The 18,181-nt window shown below is 56.0% G+C and overlaps 1 protein-coding gene across 1 annotated transcript; it reads right to left on the reverse strand.

The window, feature by feature from the left end:
• Positions 1 to 13,199: 13,199 nt before the first annotated feature.
• On the reverse strand, positions 13,200 to 18,060 carry EN2 (engrailed homeobox 2). The gene is made up of 2 exons (XM_045564616.1): positions 17,132 to 18,060; positions 13,200 to 14,082 (listed from the first exon to the last, which is right to left on the reverse strand). The coding sequence occupies exons 1-2, from the start codon at positions 17,805 to 17,807 to the stop codon at positions 13,766 to 13,768; spliced, it is 993 nt and encodes a 330-aa protein (XP_045420572.1). The 5' UTR covers positions 17,808 to 18,060; the 3' UTR covers positions 13,200 to 13,765.
• Between the last annotated feature and the right edge of the window lie 121 nt (positions 18,061 to 18,181).

The following is an 18,181-nucleotide window of genomic DNA, read 5'->3' on the forward strand; positions in this document are numbered from 1 at the left end:
TGAACAACCTGCTCAACACCAGCAGAGATGAAAATGTAAATTTATTTGAATTATTACCAGTGTCACCCAGAATCGTCCCCCTCCACTGGCAGGGTGGGTGGGCATAGGCATAACATTGAACCACATTAGCCTTGAGTTTTCACTCTAGCAAGCAGATTACAAGAACGGTGCTAAAATCAGCAAGCTCCATGTTCCGTCGGAGCCCTGGATGGTGGAGGGCGTGTGACATTGCCCACGTGGCTTTGGACACAGCAGCAGATGTCAATGCACACCAGGAAGACGTTACATGTTCCTGATCTCATCCTTAACTGTACATTCTCCGCCCTCAAGCAAAATTTTCAGACGGGCCCTCCTGCCCTTCCATAATTAAACAGTAGGTAGTTGTAGCGATGGCAACCAGTCCTCTATCATACCAGGAACAACTGGGGCGCGGTGTCTGAAACTTACTCTTCCCCTCCAGTCTGGGTTCAGGCCCTGGAGAGCGGTGAGAAAGGACGAGAAGGAATAAGTACGTGGGAAGAGTCAAGGGCAGCTGGATGGCCTCGCTCCTCACAGGAGGGGGACTTGCCTAGGGTGGGAGGAAGAGGCCGTTGTCACTGTGGTGTGACATGCAGCTCCCAGGCAGGTGGAGTGGCCAGGGTGAGCTAGCCTGTGCTGCCCTGACAGATTGACTGCAGCAGCTCACTGGCCCTTCTGTGTCCAAAGTGCAGTGAAGGGACTCTGCTCCACACTGTCATGTGGGGGTCCCAGTGATGTGAGCGTCACTGTCCTGCAGCCACTCCATGTAACCTGGGGCATCCAGAGTTGTAGCAGCAGGAAAGAGCCTTGGACCAGAGGGTCCTAGTGGGTCACTTTTGCTCCCAGAACATTGGTCAGTACTAACCCAGTGTCCCCAACCTAACTGCTAGGAAGGCTGGGAAACGCACAGCTGCACATGGAGCTGCCTGCCACAGTCCCCTGAACAGACACTTGCCTGTGGGCTGACGCTGAGCTTCCACGCTAGGCCAGCCACTGCTTGGGATCCGTGTCGCCTCTGCCCCCTCAGTGGCTCTCTTTAAAGTGAAGTTACTCCTGCAGGGACGGAGCTCAAGTCTGCCATTTACAGCCCTGCTGCTGGTTCCGTACTGCGAGAGTCACAGCACTCACCTCGCTGGACTGCGGCGAGGGAGAAACGAGATGATGTCTACCAAGTGCTTTGCGTGGCGCGTTGCGGGCCCGAACAGCGGTGAATGCTCGCGAGTGTTGCTGTTGGTGCTCATGATCAGGGCCCTTTGGTGGGGGTGAGTGTACCGCATCCCTGGTCACTTGGCACATGAGGCCAACTCTTGGCCGAGCCCTGAAGGAGCCGGAGCCAAGTCAGGCAAAGCCCCAGATGTGGGTGGGCCCTTCAACTTGCCTTCATTGCACATGATGCCAGGGCCTCTGAGAGCCTGAGAAGGGGAGGTCTCCATCTTAACCCCTTCCCCAAGTGGTTTAATCAAACCTTCTCTTCTTTGCCTAAAACAACATGGTGCTCGATTGGGTGCAGAGCCCTGTGTTTATTTGTTTTCAGTTTTATGTACCTGTAGTTTCACAATCTTACAAAAAGTTCTTTAGCTTCCAGTTCGAGAACCTCAGCTCTAGACGTTACTGGCCTGCTCTGTGTGAGCCAGAGTCCTGCACATACGAAGTTAGTCAAGCAGTAACATGGTAATAACAGCAATCGTGACAGCTGCGTGCTCAGACGTGTGCTGAGCGCCTTCCGTGTGCTCCTCCGCTTACTGGGCACATGGGACACGGGGCACCCAACGGGACCCTGAAATTACAGGACCTGCTACAGGGAGGCTCCTTCCCTAGTAAGAATAACCACTGCCTTTTTTTGAGCATTTATTCCATGCTAGGCTCATTACATGTATAATTTCAACCACACTGAGAGGCAGGTCTGCTTCTCCCCGCACAGCGGGGAACCCGGCGCAGTGCAGGTGAGGAGCTGGCGGGCCACCTCACGCTGCTGAAGAACCTTCCCTCTCGGGGAGGAAACAGGGAGCTCAGGCTCACCTAACGCTGAAACAGCCAGAGGACACTGTGCAAGAGTTTGCGATTTGATATTTTGCAGTTGGAAACCGATAGCTGACACTGGCAAAGAGAATTAGGGGCCGCGAGTCCCGAACACAGAGAGCACTGACAGAGCTCGCGGCGCAGCAGGCGTGACTCCAGCGTCTACCTGTGCCCACTCGTGGTGACCACGACAAACTTACAGGGTTGATTCTATTCTTTTCTTCAGGCTTCAGATGAGAAAACCAGGGCAGACAGAGGGAAGGCCACAGCAGGTATGCCGGTGTGTGCTTTCCACTTGCACAGCCCTTGCAGACACAGAAGCACCTTCAGATGCATTTCGTACCTCGGGGGACAGTGTCTCGCGGGGCACACACGTATGTAGTCTGGCCAGCCCAAGCACATCAGGGTTATGTCTCTGATGCCTTAAGCCGGCTGAGGAAGCCTCGAGCCACACCACCCAGGGAGCAAGAGCTCGCTTGGTCGGGACAACTTCACTTCTGGGATCCTCAGCGCCTTCACACTTAAAGTGCTGTTAGTCACAGTAGTCACCTCCCGGGTGCGTTTTGTGAGTGATTTAAGACAATCTACGTAAAATGCTGAGTACTGGCCATCCTGGGTTCAATATATCCCCCCAAAATTCATGTCCATGGAAACCTGTGACTATGACCTTGTTTGGAACTAGGGCCACTGCGGACATAATCAGAGGGGGTCCTACTGAATTGGGTGGGCCCTAAGTCCAACAGGGCTCATACTGGACTCAGACACCTGGGGAGAAGGCCACGTGACGGCAGAGGCAGAAGTTGGTGTGATGTGTCTACAAGCCAAGGAACACCGAGGATGGCCCGCAGACACCAGCAGCTGGGAGAGGCCGGGAGGGACCCGAGCCTGGAGCCCTCAGAGAGAGCGTGGTCCTGCCAACACCTTGAGTCTGGATCTCTAGCCCCCAGAACCCAGAGCACACACTTCTGCTGCTCAAACGTCAGGGTGTGGTACATGAGGAAACACACACTGGCACGTAGCAGGGCCTCGGCAAATGGTACGTATTATTATTATGGTTTAAGACAGGAAGATATAATAAATCAAATGTCTGGGAAACCTGACTTCCGGAATAAGGCAGATGAAGGAAGTGCTAGAATTTCTTTTAAGCTGACCACAGCTACAGGACAAAACCCCGAGATTAGGAGAACTGATAAGAAGAGAAGGGAGTCCTCACACATTTCTCTTGCAGGCTCTCTGCTATGGCCTCAAGCTCCGTTTAGCTTCCCTTCCTTGGAATTTTGGAACCTACCATGGAGCAATGGTGTGTTTACAGTAACTACAGTGTGTGCGTGTGCTGCCTGCACAGACAATCACAGCAGAAATGGACATTCCTGAGTCCTGGAAACCAGGGACAGTGGGGTGGGGGTGGGTAGACCCCATCCAAGCCTTCCAAGCTCTCCTTGGGGGTGGGGACTCCGCTGCCAGCTGCCCCTCCCCCGGGCTGCCAGTTGCCTGGCCTCGCCTGGGGCCGCAGGCGGGGACTGTGCGAGCTTTCGCCTCAGTGCACCCGCCCCCCCTGCGCAGGGCAAAGGCGGGGCTTGGGAACGCAGGGCTGTGCTGCGCACTTTGGTGGGAGTCAGGTTTTCTGCCCGAGGCAGAGGGAATTCTAACACACACCAGAGCAGAAAGACAGAAATTGCCTTTTAGAAGGCTGCCATCAGCAATATTTAACAGGCAGGTTGTGCAGGGCCACTTAACCTTCTGCAACCTTACAGTTAAGCGCTCCCATGCGCGCTCGCGCTCCTCCTCCCTCCCTCCCTCCCTCCTCCTCCCTCTCCCTTCCTCTCTCTCTCTCTCTCTCTCTTTCACACACACACACACACACACACACACACACACTCTCAGCTGTACAGATATATTTGTGATTCTACATAATATTTTATCCCACTGGTTTTCTTTGAGTGGGTGACTGACATTTTCTTATCCTACATGTGCGTGATTTTTACATAAACACACGTGCACAAACTTGCCTACTCACATCCGTCAGGAATCGAAACGGAAAGAGGCAGCAACTGAGAGAGCTGCTTGCTAATCAGAGCGATACTGGGTGTACAGTTGAGCTCAGCAAATAATTAATAGTAATGAAAATTGACATTGTAAAAATTAAAGTGAGAGGGCTGATAGCAAGGAATTGGTTTGGTTGTCAAACCTTGGGCCTAAAGGGAAACAGATTGCTTTGGAGAATCTTTTAATTAATTTCAGAGTTTCCCTGTTCCTTCTCTGCCAAATGAGCTGAGCTCCTGTCTGGACCATCAGGCTCCTCTGCAGAAAGAGGGACAGGTAGGAGAGGGGTGCCTGGTGCTGGGACTGTCCCACCCTGGCAGCCTCTGGAATTCCCCCCACACCCCAGCAAAGAAAGCTCACGGTGGGGGTGACATTGCCCGAAGAGGGGTTTGTTTTGTAAATTTACTTTCATTACCGATGAATAAACCAAGAGGTCTACCTCATTCATAGCTAAAATAAAAATGGATCTCTACAGTCTGACCAAGTTCAGCCACTGAGCTGCAGCATTAACTTGTATTCTAACAAGATTAAAATATATTTGTCCTGGGGATTAGCATACTTAAGTCCCCTTTTGCCTTTTTAGCGGTGGCAGGGCACTTTGATCTGCCTTGCGTGGCAAGAGCCCGGCTTGGGCCCAGCGATCCGACTGCCGAGTGTGAAATCAGCCTGATGTCATCCTATTCTTCAGCTTTTACATCTTTCCCCAGTTTAATTATATTTCCGCCACAAAGCTCCCGCGTCTCATTGCATATTCAAGTTTGACTAGGAAGCATTTAAAACACAGTGCGGATGAAATACCCCTGTGGGGGGAAGGGCCAGGCTGGGTGGGGGCTGCAAATCCTCACGGAGCAAAAGCGACTCGCCCCAGCACTGACCTGCTCTCACCTGCGCGGAAATGTGTCCGGCTTCTGCCCGCTCCTCCAACTGCGCCAGGCACAAAGGCCATTGTCACCACGCAGGCTTTAGGCACGGGGGCTGTTTTGCCTGGTGACTCCAGTGGGTTTGTATCACATTCTTCCTCTGATGCTGTTTTGTTTCCTCGGGGCTCGGATCCACAGGGCTGTGCTCCTGTCATTAATAAAAGTCGCCTTTCTCCCTGCCAGCTGACGGGCCGCTGGTGCAATCGGCTGGAATACATTCTAGGGCTCACTCAGTGCCCAAGGGCAGTGGGTCCGCTGGTCTTTGATCACCTTGGAAGAATCCGAACAGTTACTCTCCACCCAGCCCTGGTACTCGGCCTCCGCAGATTCCCCAGAACTGCTGGGAAAGGCAGCAGGTCTTGGGAATAGGCCTTGAGCTGCCGCCCCGGTGAGCACCTGCTAAAGCTACCTCACCTCGAGCCACCAGGAGCCTCCTCCTTTATGGCTGGGGGGAGGAGAAGGGGAGGGAGGTAGGGGAAGATGAGGGGAGTTACAGATGCAGAGCGTAGATCAGCCCTGGTCCCTGGCTGTGGTGGCCACCCCCCCAAGGGCATTGGTGTTTGGGACAGGAAATGAGCCACCTGTAGAGGTGGTGGGGCTTTGACCTTCACCCCAAGCTCCAGCCCCAGGCTCCATTGACACCCAGCCAAGTGTCTGGGAGCCCCAGGCATTCTCCTGGGGGCATCGAGTCAGGGACGGTTGGCGTCACTTCCACATACAAGCCGGACAGAATAGAAATGCAGATCGGCTGTCTTTGCCTTTGAGAGCAGGTCAGCGCTGGGAAATGCTCTCCTCAGACAGCCCCTTTGTCTGAGGCCGAGGCCTTCCCACTCTCGTGGTGGGAGTGCCGCAGGTAGCCGCGGCAGATGGGCCGGGCGAGGCTCGCGCCCAGCCACTCGAGGCCAGGGCAGAGGCAGCCCTGACCGGCCTGCAAAAGGCCCGGGTTTATGACCGTTTCTGTTCGGAATCATCACTTCTGTTAAAACTGGAGGTTAACGACACATTGCTTCTTAAATTGAATGATATAATTATAACATTATCTCCACATAATTAACTCAGGATTATGTTTCATTCTATTTAGCATGTAATCAAAGCCTGTTATGCTTTTAGCTATAGGAACCGCAATTAATTTAAAAGGGTTACTTAGACCCTTTGCTATTTAGACAAAACTGCGCAGGATGCTCAGGACAGCCTCAGAACGCCCACTCGTTCTTGGAGGAAGAGCCACCAGGTGGGGTGTTCCGACACCTGGGGTGTGCACGGACGGACACACGCTTGCTTTGACCTTCAGCCCTCGCTGCCTGGGTTGGTGCCTGTGACAGGCAACGCTCCTCTTGTCAGACCTCCTTCCTCTTGTTGGCGCTCTCTGCTCAATGCTGTCATCCACTACCATTTGGAACGGAAAATGAGTGCTGTGTGAAGTTATGGGGCTTCTATAGAAACCGAAGGCAGAACCTCTTGCTTATTTGGGGATCAAGAAAAGTGTGGAGAAAAGAATCCTGAAACGAAGATGAGTGCGTGTTTTTGAGCCCTGAGATAACAAAGCACACGCATGGCAGTTTTGAGAGAGCAGGGCCGCAGTGTTTCCAGAAAGTGCTAGCGAGAGTCCCCACCCCCCACTGGCAGTGTCCTTCTCTGCCTCCCTCACCTCCCATCACTGCCCCACTTTTTATTACCATGTGGACATTACATGCTCTTTTCTCCTTCTCCCTAACAACCGCCAGGCCGCCTGGTTGGTGGCGGGAGCCAGCCAGGTGTAGGTGCTCCGCTGAAAACCGCACCTGGGCTGCGGGCGTGGCACAGCTGCAGTGCCAGCATGAAGGCTCACCTGCGGGGGGGGGGGGGAGGGGGAGAGTTAAGCCTCCCCCCTACTGGGCCCTGTTCTGTGCCTGGTGTTTTGTGTTCATTACTTCACAGAAAGCCCTCACAAGAAACCCATTAGGTAGGTGGTTTCCCTGCTTGAGGGAAGAATGGCTGCGCTGTGGAGGAGTTAGTGAGCCACGGTGTGAATACAGGGCTGATTCCAAAGCTCTATACGTCCCCCGAACCATACTTCTTTCAATGCTGAGTGATGCTGTAGAAGTGTTTGCATGGAACACATGAAACCCAAACTGTCCTTTAAGCCAACCTGTGAGACAGCAAACCTCTGGGCATCTGAAAATGAGCTCAGCCTAAGTAAAGCTTTCTTGGGGCTTCAGTCGTTTCCCAAAGAAACAGAAGGGAGCATATGCATTGCTGGTTTGGGAGGCTGGGAGTTGCTCAGTTTTCGTCCGGATGTTTAGGCATCAGAAGGCATAATGAGACTCACCATGGCAGCCTCTGTGCTGCAGTGGAAGTGGTGGGTTAGGGAAGCCCATTTGCCGTCTGTAGCAACAGGACTGTAAGAGGTGCCCTGAATAGGCAAAGTCAGAGAGGCTGTAGAATGGCGGGTGCCGGTGGCTGGGGGGGTGGGAAGTTGGTGTTCAGGGGAACAGAGTTTCAGTTTTATAATACAAAAGGAGTTCTGGAGATGGTGGTGGTGGTTGCACACCGTCACGGATGTATTTAATACCTCTAAGTGTACACTTAAAATGGTTAAGATGACAAATTCTGTCATGTGTATTTTACAGTAACAAAATTGGGGGAAAGTATAGTAATGGTGCTGGGCTCGGCAGGAGCAGAATTCCGCAAGTGGCCGGCGATTCTGCCATTTCCCTTATTGCCTGATTCTGAAGAAACAGCAGTCTTCAGAATTCACATTTTTGTTTTTGTTGGGAGTGGGAGAACAAAGCTTTCAAACAAACCTCGAGACAAAGTTTTGCTCTAAGGCGAAAACTCCGATGCAGCCTCCCACGGCCCGGGAACCCACACGCAGCGCGGGCCGGGGCGAGCGGCCAGGCCGCGGGGAGGGCGCACACGGAGCCGGCGGCCACTGCTCGCGGCGCGCCGGGCAGCTGGGGCCCTGTGATTACCCATCCAAAGAGGAAAGAAAAGAGAGGGAAGAAAGGAAAGTTAGTGGCGGGGGTAGAGGTTGGGGAGAGGAGGAGGGCAAGCCAGGCCGACAGAGCCTGACAGTCCCCTTCTAGACAAAGGACTTGGCGGGAGGAGAGAACCCCGAACGCGCGCTGAAAGGAGCCAGCGGCTCCTTCCGCTGCAGCGCGCGCCGGGCCACGCCGCCAAGTTTCGCGTCGCGACAGATGGGTCGAGCGGCCGCCGCCCGGGTTCCTTCCAGACGGCCTGTGCAACGGTGGCCCTCTCCGCTCCTCGGCCCACGGAGCACCGTCGGCTGGCCAGGGCCTTCCCGTCTGCGTTCCCCAGCAACCCCTTGCAAGGAGAAAGCGCTGCAGGCCCCAGCAGCCCCGCGGGGCCTGGGCCCTCGGCCCTCCTTCCCTCGGGCCTCGGGTAGGCCGGGGTGGGGCCCTCTGGGACGCCTTCCAGGCCGAGGGGGTGAAAAGGCGGCTCAGGAGGCAGGTCTTGGCGACTCTTTGTTTCTGCTCAGGGCACTGCACCAGGCTCAGCCCTGGAGGGGGCGGGACAGCCAATGGGGCGGGGCCCGGGCTTCGGACCCAAAGTTCCCCCTTCCCGGAAAGCGGGCCTGGGCGCCCCACGGAGGCACAGGGGGCCCTAAGGGTCTGGGGAAGGCCCTATCCTGTGCCAGGAGGAGTTACCCAGGCCTCGCACGGGCCTGGGGCTGGGGCCGGAGCAGGGCAGCCGGCCTGGGCCTCACCTGGTCCCAGTGACTCTGGAGTCGTTCCAGCCAAACCCCGCCCCGATAGCGGGGCTCCCCCAAATCACTCGAGGAAACTGGGGCTAAGCTGAAGTGCCGGCCGGCTGCTAAGCACGAGGCCATTAACAACAACGATAATAGTAACAGCGTCAGGCTCACCAGCAAGAGCACGGGCGCACCACGCTTGATTAAATCACATAATTAGGAGCCACTTTAATGAATATTATTACATTTCAGGCGATTTCAAGAATGGCCTTTTATTTTCTTTGGGCAGGCAGCATAATTATAATGAAGAATTTGAGATTATTAATAAAAGCATGAATGGTTTACTTGAGGTTCGTGCAGCGGCAGTCAGGCCACCTGGCACAGCTCACAAACGCGCGCACAGAGCCCCCGCGTGCGCCGGCGCCTGCCAGCCCCCAGGGTCCGGGAGACCCAAAGCTCTGTCCTGCTTATGGCTACCCCTCCCCACTCCCACGCCCCGTCCCTGCTTCGAGGCCTAGGGCGGGCCTAGCCCTCCGCCGGGATAGGACCGAGATGCGCAAACGCCCGGCGCGGGGGCTCTAGCGTGTGTGTGCAGGGGGGCGTCGGGATGGGGATGGGGGCATCAGTCTCCCCGAGGCTGATTTATGCTTTGCCAGACGAATCTGTGCTTTCGGAATTGCACCGTGGCCCTTTGTCGTCAGTCGTTATTAACCTCCCAGCGCGCCGCGGCTCCGCCTGGCAGGCTGCAGTTTTCGGCGGAGCCGGGACCCTCCCGGGGGCGCTCCGGGAGCCGCCGAGGCGAGTGGAGACCGCAGAGGTCGGATATTAAACCAGCGGGAGACAGAATGACTTTTAGTAGAGCCCCAGCGAACAAACGCTGCCTCCCAGCCGTGGAGCGTATTTGCATATATAGAGTCTGGGTATGTGCTGCGCGCACTGTGCGCCCGGGAACACCTGTGCCAAGGGTTCCATAAGTCCCCATCGATTCGCCCTTTTCACTCAAGGAAAAAATCAAGGGAGGGAGCCCTCTTAGTGATCCCTAGGGTCACCCGCTGGCTCCTTCCCTGGACTCCTTAGGAGAAAGCCAAGGCAAGTCCACACTGCACCGTCCGGATGTTGGCCCTGGGGTCCTGACTCCAGCCTAGAGGCAGACGCGTCTCATCCATCCGGTCCTGTTGGCAGAGCTAGTGCAGCCGCGAAGGAAGGGTGCCCTGCTGGGCCTCTAGTGTGCCCCACCCTTGCAGGGATGCCCTCTCTGGCAGGCCTGGGGGGCCATGGTGGGCCCTTCCGGGCCAGGACCCCCAGAATCTCACCTAATGTCCGCCTGGCTAGGGAGGATTGTGTTCTCAGCTCTGCCTGAACTCTGTGGGGACACAGCCAGAACTGAGGGGGCTGGGGTCGTTCATCTCCCAGCTCCAAGGAGCGAGGACTTTCTTCATAAAAGGAGCTTTCCTCTTATGCACACTTAGGAAACCCACCTCCTGTGGGAGACAGTCTAGCCAGGGCTCCACCAACCTTTGGTACCTGCAGGCCGTGTCCAAATCCGAGGCACGCAGAGCCGGGGGACCTGGGTGGAACCAAGCTGGCCCCAGGACTTCCGACGGGGAGCATCACCTTCCCTGAAGGCCTGACTCTGGTCTCCACGCACCTCTGGCTAGTGCAGCAGTGGCTATCCATGAGTTAGGAGTTTCGATTACATTCTGTTGAATTTTAAAATGTAACAAACATAGGAGCAAAAAATAATAATAGAGAAGGAGAAAGGATCTCAGTGTTTCAAGGGTCTGAGGGCTCATCCAGTTCAATCCCCTACTAGAGACAAAAAAGAAAACATTCTCCATGCCACTGGAAGTGTAGTGTCTGCTTGAATGCCCCTGGGGATGGGGAACTCATTACCCTACAAAGCTGTACATTGTCCCTTTTCAGTGTTATTTCAAAACATATTAAAAAGTGATTGATGTTGCTATTATCTTTTTTATTCAAATAAGGGAATGGCCAATACGGTAATGTAAGTTGTGCTAATATTTTTTTGTTTTGTTTTTAATCTATGCACCCTCGGAACTGTTCAGAAGTCGAGGGGAAGGCGTGGTCTCCCCACCAGCGATCCGCTCGATACTGCTGGGACCAGTGAGGGCCGCGGAGCCGGGCGGTGAGACGCCAGCGCGCACGCTCTCCTCTCCTCTCTCTCTCTCCTCTCTCTGTCTCTCCCACTCGCTCTCTTTCTTTCTCCCCCTTCCTCTCCTGTCTCCTTCTTTTTCTTCTTCTTTCTCTCCCCCCCTGCCCCCGCCCCCCGTGTCTGCCCATCCCCGGAGCAGCCCAGCGGCCTAGCGGCCGGTGTCAAACAGAAAATGCCTAAAAGGTCGCCTCTGGCAACAGATGATCCTCGCCAGTCTCTGAGTTTCTTTTCCTGGGAGAAGAGAAACTTTTCTTACAGGCCAAAAAAGTTTGGAAATGCAGCAATTGACCACGTGGGCTGACGCTCTCAAAGACCCCAACAACTCCCAGCCCAGGGGGCTCGGGAGGCTCGGTCAGCAGGAGAAGCCCTTCCCCCACCCACAATCCTGCCGAAGACTTTTTACAAGGCCCTTGGCGGGGCGGGGGGGGGGTGCTGGGCGTTAAAAACAACAAAAGGTAAATAAAAACGCCACTTTAAAAAGGAGAGCCTCTTTGTCGCGCGAGGAGTACGAAGTTCTTCCCCAAGTTAGAAAGCGCGGCGGCCCAGCGCGCATGAGCAGAGCCAGTGAGCGGCGAGAGGGAGTGAGACCTGTTGAACTTTGCAAGTTTAAAAAAATTTAGTCAATGGAATAGCACTATATTTTTGGACACTTCCTTCTGGTAAAAAAAATATATGGACTTAAATTATTTTAGTTGGTCCGTGCTCACATGCGAGATATCCAAATTGTCTTTACAAAATAATAATACCAATCTGCCTCTTGCTGCAAAGGCAGGTACTGGCACCTGGTCCCACACAGGGCAAAGGCCGCCAGCACCTGGGCGTGGGGAAGGTGCGTCCCCGGGGGAGGTTCCGCTGGACTCAGAAACACGCTTAGGAAAACTAGTCATTCCACCTTAGACTTCCAATATTTTATAATAAAGAGGTGGTTTTGTTTTTTATTTAATGTAACTTTCAAGAATTTAAACACACAAAAATGCAGGGGTGGGGAAATGTTCACAATTTTGATAACCACAGTTGTAAATAGGAACATTCATTCATTTCTCATAAGATAAATATTTGATATTGGAACTGTAAAATGCACGTTTTATAAACAAAAAACCAACTTTTCTTCCTGCTAAAAAGGCATGTCATTTCATTGAGTTTCCTAAGCAGCAGATGGTTATTCACAGACTTTTAAATTACAACTTTAGTTTTTATAGTTTCCTTTTTAAAAATGTTTATACTAGTATGTACAAAGTAAAACTACTATCGCAGTGAAATGAAGAGGTTTAAGGCAAAGAGAGAAGTTCACCCTCAGTCCTCAGGGAGACAGCCTTGACTCCCAGCTCGGCCGTGGGCACCCCCCGGGGCTGCCCTGGCCACAGATGGACATTTGGACACGTCCTTCCTGTACACTAAACAGAAGACAGTGGGGAGTTATATATAGATAATGTGTTTGTTTTTTTATATATGTACTTGGTGGGGAATATATTGAATATATTTAATTTACACTGTACCACACCTTCAAAAAATAAAATGTATATTTAAAAAAACAAGAAAAGACAAAAAGTGATAAGAAATGAGTATTTACACATTTTCTTCCTTCCTTTAGATTCTGGAGGATTCTGAGTTCCTTTGAAAGTCAAGGTAGCCACGTGTTCCAGAGCTGTGGACCCATACACGCCCGATCGTGTGTGCCTGCGTATGCACGCATACGTACATATGCACACACACACATAAAGATATTAAGCTTGGAAGAATGCTCTCTATAGCAGAAGCGGCCACTCCAAAAAAATTAAAAAAAAAAAAGAAAAGAAAAGAAAAAGGAAAAATAGGGAAGAAAAAGAAAAGGAAAGTCAGACGACGGCAGGAGCCCTCTGCCCGCCCAGAGGCGGCAGAACTTGGTCCCACTCGGGGGCCCTGGCTGGCGCCCGGGGTGGCTGAGGGAGCAGCGGGAAATTCCGGGCCAGGCCAGGGAGAGGAGGGTCGCTCCGCTGCTGGCGGCTGCAGGCCACAAGCCCCGGCCCCTGGGCCCCGAGCTCTAGCCCAGCCGCGTGCAGCGTGCAGAGGCAGTGCCGGGGGCGGGAGGGTGGCGCGGGCGGCTCAGGCTGGACTGGGGACAGAGACACCGACGCGGACAGGCGGACGCACGCACGCAAGCGCGGGCCGGCCTCGGCGAGGAGGAGGGGGAGGAGGAGGAGGAGGAGGAAGCAAGGCGACAGCAGGGCGATGGGAGTAAGCAGGGCGAGGTCGCAGCCCGGCCGGGCGAGCGTGGGGTCGGCTTCCCGGGCAGGCCCAGGTCTTCCTACGGCCCAGCCCGGAACTGGTCCAAGGACCCTGGGGGTCCCCTCTCCCCGCCAGGTCCCCCACGCTCCCGAAGGCCTGGACGTCGCGGGCCCATGCTCTGGGGCACCCAGGCTGGCCGAGTCTGGGGGGTGGGGGGCTCCTGCTGTCCTCACCAGGCCAACACAAACAAAGTGGCAGAACTCATAGACCAAATAGGAGCTATTTATTCGGTTCACAGTCGTGTGAAATGCAGCAATAAAAATCTTTGGACTTCAGCAAGTTGTTTTAATTTTTTTCTTTTGAAATAATAAAAAAAAGTGTCCGATGTCCTATAATGGCGCTTAAGGGATTAAAAAAGATGAAACCCTAAGCAGCCCACTTTGAAAAAAAGAAAAATCATAAAATTAGCATAATCTTATAAACACAAAAAACTCAAAAAATATTTTATAGTCAGATTTTTGGATTTTATACCACCTGTAAATTATATATACATAGAATATTGCAGAACCATAGCTAATACACGATATTTTCACTATTAATGCTGGTATCATCTTTATACACTGGCCCTTTAGTGTGATTTTAAATTATTGCATTGTTCAGCGCGGCTGAGACCGGACTCGGCACCCACCCGCTGCCCTACTCGCTGTCCGACTTGCCCTCCTTGGCGGTGGTGGAGTGGTTGTACAGGCCCTGCGCCATGAGGTGCACGGCCAGCGTGTTCTTGTTGCCCGTGGCCTTCTTGATCTTGGCGCGCTTGTTCTGGAACCAGATCTTGATCTGCGACTCGTTGAGGCTGAGCTCCTGCGCCAGGCTCTGGCGCCGCTGCTCCGTCAGGTACCTGTTGGTCTGGAACTCGGCCTTGAGCCTCTGCAGCTGCTCCGCGGTGAAGGCTGTGCGAGGCCGCTTGTCCTCTTTGTTCGGGTTCTTCTTCTTTGGTTTGCGAGACCTGGGACCTGAGGGACACGGTGGACAGAGAGTGCTCAGGTCACCATGGCTGAGAGGCCCATCCCCTCACCCAGAGGTGAGTCACCCAACAGGCTCTGGAAGGAAGCAGGGACTCCGAGGGGGAGGTTACTGTCCCAAGGACACCCAAGGCTGAACCGGTGGGAAGTGGGGATGGCCCCAAGCACGGGGTGTGGGCTCCCACTGACATGCACGCTCTGGGCCAGGGAAGCCTGGGCACAGGGTAGGAATGGGGCAAAGAAGCAGGCTTGGAGGGAAGGTCTCTCACAAATGAAGGGATTCCAGGTAAAAGTAAAACCCTGGATGAAAGCAAAAACCCAAGACTTTCTGGCCCGTTCTTTTCTAGCCCTTTCTGAGGCCTCGTCAGGGAATAAAGATGGGGTAGGTGCTGGGAGAGAAGATTGGGGGAGGGGGCAGGGCAGTCAGAAGCAGGAACCCTGGAGGCTGTGATGGGAACCCCACATGGGACAGCCCACAGGGTGCCAAGGGCTGTGGGAGCCATGGGCAGGCGCCCCAAGCACAGGAGGGGCCCAGAGCATCTGCCTCCACCCTAGTCCCCTTCTGACTCCCACCACTGGTTCTGTGGGCCCCAGTTCATTGTTTTCTTTAAGGATGGGATGGAGCACGTACTTCCTTCCAGGGCAGGGAAGGAGCACGGAGCCACTGCAGCTCCTTCTTCCCCCACTGGAAGCCCCCCGGTCTCCCTGTCCAGGGAAGAGGGCCTGGCTCTGCAAGGGTGTTGACAGTGGTGACCTGCCCCCCTCACTCCCAGACCTGGGGCTGCCTCCCTGGAGGCAGCAGGGTGGCCCAGCTGACCTTGGGCAGGTCCATACTTCCGACCTCCCCACAAGGGATCCACACCCCAGCCTCTCCCCATGGAGCCACCCGTGTTGGGCACGACCATGATAAGGCTGCTAGGACCTGGGACCCTAGGAGCCTGGGAAAAGGGCAGAGCACCGAGGGCGGAGGAAGGGGATCAGGCGGGTTTCTTCCCGCTGTCCCCTGCGAAGGAAGGGGCAGCGGCACCGCTGGTGGGGAGTGGTGGCCTTGGGTCCGGTTTTTTTCACCTGTGAGGTGTAGCACCCGGCCCCGACTTCATCGGAGGCCCCAGAGAAGGCAGAACCCCTGGCTCCAGCCCCAGGGGAGTGGGAGATGGCTGGGAGATGGTGAGGGCTGCACCCCAGCCGGCCGGGAGGGTGGGGGGGGCAGCCCCAGCGCTGTGCTTTCAGGGAAGCCAACCCGGAAGGGGGCTGCGGGCACAGGAGAGGGGCGCCAAGGGCGGTTGGGCTCACGCTCCCCGCCTTTTTGTTTCAAAAGCACACTCACGCGCACACTCACCCCCACGCGCAAACAGTCACTGCCGGGCTCACGCCGGCCGGGCCGTGCCCGTGGTGGGCCCGCTTCGGTGTGGCGGCGTGGATCGGGCCGGCCAGACCGCAGAGGACAAGGAGGTGTTGGCGGGGGAGAGGCCCACACCTGCCGGGACGGCTGCAGCCTCCCGGTCCGGTCCGGAGCCGGCTCCTCCCCACCCCCTTTCTCCTCCCAGGCGCCTGTTCTTGGGGCTCCAGTCAGTGCACACACAAATCAGGCTCAAAAAGACACCGTTTCTCAGAAAGAAATATCCCTAAAATAATTTTTTGTTCCTTTTCAAAAGGCAAACAAGAGTCTTGGGAACGGAATCAAACCTCTACCTCTGCACGGAAACTCTCTCCGCCCCTTCTTTCTTGAGCGTCCAGGAACACAACCGTCAGCGTTACCTCCGGGGCTATTTTTAAGCCCGGGAAGACCGCTACTGGGCCGGCAGGGCTGCCGGCTCTTGGGCTGGGGCCTGGCCGGCTGGGGCTGGCGCGGCGCTGCACAAAGCCCAGGCCGAGGCATTGTGAGCCTATATGTTAATTAAATATTAACAAAGGAGGGAGATGAGAACAATGGAGCAAATTTCAGATCTAACTGGAGAAATCGGAATTTCATGAGAAACATGCACACACTTTTCTGCAGGAAGGCGGCCGAGGGGTGGCCAGTCCTGCAGTGATCTGGGTAAACGACCCCCGCAAAACAGTTGAGGGTTGGGGAGAAGGGGGTCCTCTGTCAGCTCAGGACAAACGCAGCCCACTCCTAATGGCGGTTCCTGCAGACCCGAAACTAATGCCGTTGACGATTTCTACAAAGACATGAACTTAGCTTTTTAAAATCCCAGACCTAGGAAATAATACACCCACTACTGCACACCCCTCTGAAACCGGCTCCTTTCCTCTCCCTAGCCCCCAGAACTCCTCTCCAGAAGGTCCTTTCTGTTCGAGGGGACCGCAGGTGCCTGGCGGGGCGGCCTCTCTGGTCCCAGCGGCTCGCAGGAAGGTGCTGAGCTTCGCGGCGGCCGGCGAATAAAGTCCCTCAAGGGGAAAGGGCGCCTGTTTCGCCTTTTCCCTTGAGCCTCCCTGCGCCTCCGGTCAGCCCAGGCCGTAGGGGCAGAAGGAGGAGCAGCGATGGCCCTTGGCCCTTTCTTCCCCACTACCTCTGGGAAGACTGGATCATAGCAGGAGTCTGGGGTCTCAGGGTGGGCCGGCTGTGGGTCCCGGCCTGGTTTGAGTTGAAAGATGGGGGGACGGGGTGGAGAGATTGGCTTCTCGGCCTGTCTTCCAGCCAGCCCCGTTCCCACCAAATAAACTGCAGTCGGGGTGAGGCGGGCTAAGGGGCAGCAAACGGGAGAGAGAGAGAGCGAGAGAGAGCGAGAGAGAGAGAGAGAGAGAGAGAGAGAGAGAGAGAGAGAGAGAGAGAGAGAGAAGGGAGGCCTTGTCCCTTCTGCTGTCCTAAGGAAGTCTGTACTCCCCAGTGAATCCATCCTGCCCCTCGACTCCTGCCGCTGCCCGGACCAGCGCCGGCTGTACACAATGTCCAATGTCGTATGAGTCTTTGTGTGTGTGTGGGGGGGGGGGGTTGTGTTGTCTTCTTCCTCCCAGTAAGTTCCCGCGTCACAGCGGTCCCCCCAGCTCCGCGGGCCTCCCCCCGGCAAGCCGGGACGCATGGTCCCCACGGGCTCACCTGAAGAAGGCCGGTCCGAGTAGCGCGTACAGTACACCCAGGCCGGCCAGAGCATGGGCTGCGCGCCCAGGTTGGCGCTGGCCTGCGAGCTGTCCGAGTCCGAGCTCACCGACAGGTCGCCGCCGCCCAAGCCGCGGGCCTTGAGCGCCCCGTCCAGGGGGCCTCCGGGGTCGCTGCCTTTCTTGGCGCCACCGTGCAGCGAGAGCGCCTTGGACCCGCCTTCCCCGTCGCCCGAAGAGTCGCTGCCACCCGCGGGAAGCTGCACGCCCGCGCCGGGCGCACAGGGTGGGTTCTGCCGGGGTTCCCGGGCGCCCGACCCCAAGAGCTGCTGCTCGGCGCCGCCCGCGCCGCCACCTCCCTCGGCACTGCTCGCGCCGCCCTCGCCGCCTCCTCTTCCTCCTCCCACGCCCGCACAGCACGTCCCCGCGTCCTTTCGCCGGCCAAACTCGGGCCGCAGGATGTTGTCGATGAAGAAGTTAGTGATGCGGTGCGGGTGCTGGTGGTTGCCTGGCGCCTGCAGGACCGCGGGCAGCATCAGAGCCCGCCGGCGCCCTGTGTCCGCGTCGCCGGGGCTGCCGCCGCCGGCGCCTGAGCCGCCGCCACTGGGGCTGGATTCAGGCTGCCGCTGTCCCTCCACCGCCGCGGCTTCGCTGGGCTTGGGGTCATTCTCCTCCATGCTGTTCAGAGCAAATCCCAAATTGGTTCTCCGGGTATCCCCCTCCAAACCAGCTTTCTGCCCAGCCGCGGCGCACGCGGAGATCCCCGCGCTCGAACCCCACCGAGTCTTCCGAGGACGTGCGCGGCGGCCGCGGCCAGGGCTGGAGTCCTACAAGTCGCTCGCCGCGGTCGGAGTGGAGCCACGTTCGAATCCACGAGTTGTGTTAAAAAAAATCCCAAGAGTTGCCCCTCTCGCGCGGACGCCGGGAGATTCAAAAGAGTCAGGTCCTCGTGTTTGCAGCGCAGCCGGGAGCTAGACAGTCACAACGGTCCAGCAGGGACCCAGGGCGCCTCCCGGCCTCCGCGCTCCTCTCCGCGTCCGGCCGCCTCCAG

This window comes from Lemur catta, chromosome 11 (genome assembly GCF_020740605.2).
Source record: "Lemur catta isolate mLemCat1 chromosome 11, mLemCat1.pri, whole genome shotgun sequence".
NCBI classification, from domain to species: domain Eukaryota; kingdom Metazoa; phylum Chordata; class Mammalia; order Primates; family Lemuridae; genus Lemur; species Lemur catta.

Coding starts and splice junctions, on each gene's coding strand:
- EN2 (XM_045564616.1), bottom strand. CDS start 17,807: ATGGAGGAGAATGACCCCAAGCCCAGCGAAGCCGCGGCGGTGGAGGGA. Junction 14,083..17,131: donor CTCGGACCGGCCTTCTTCAG/GTGAGCCCGTGG, acceptor CGTGTCCCTCAG/GTCCCAGGTCTCGCAAACCA.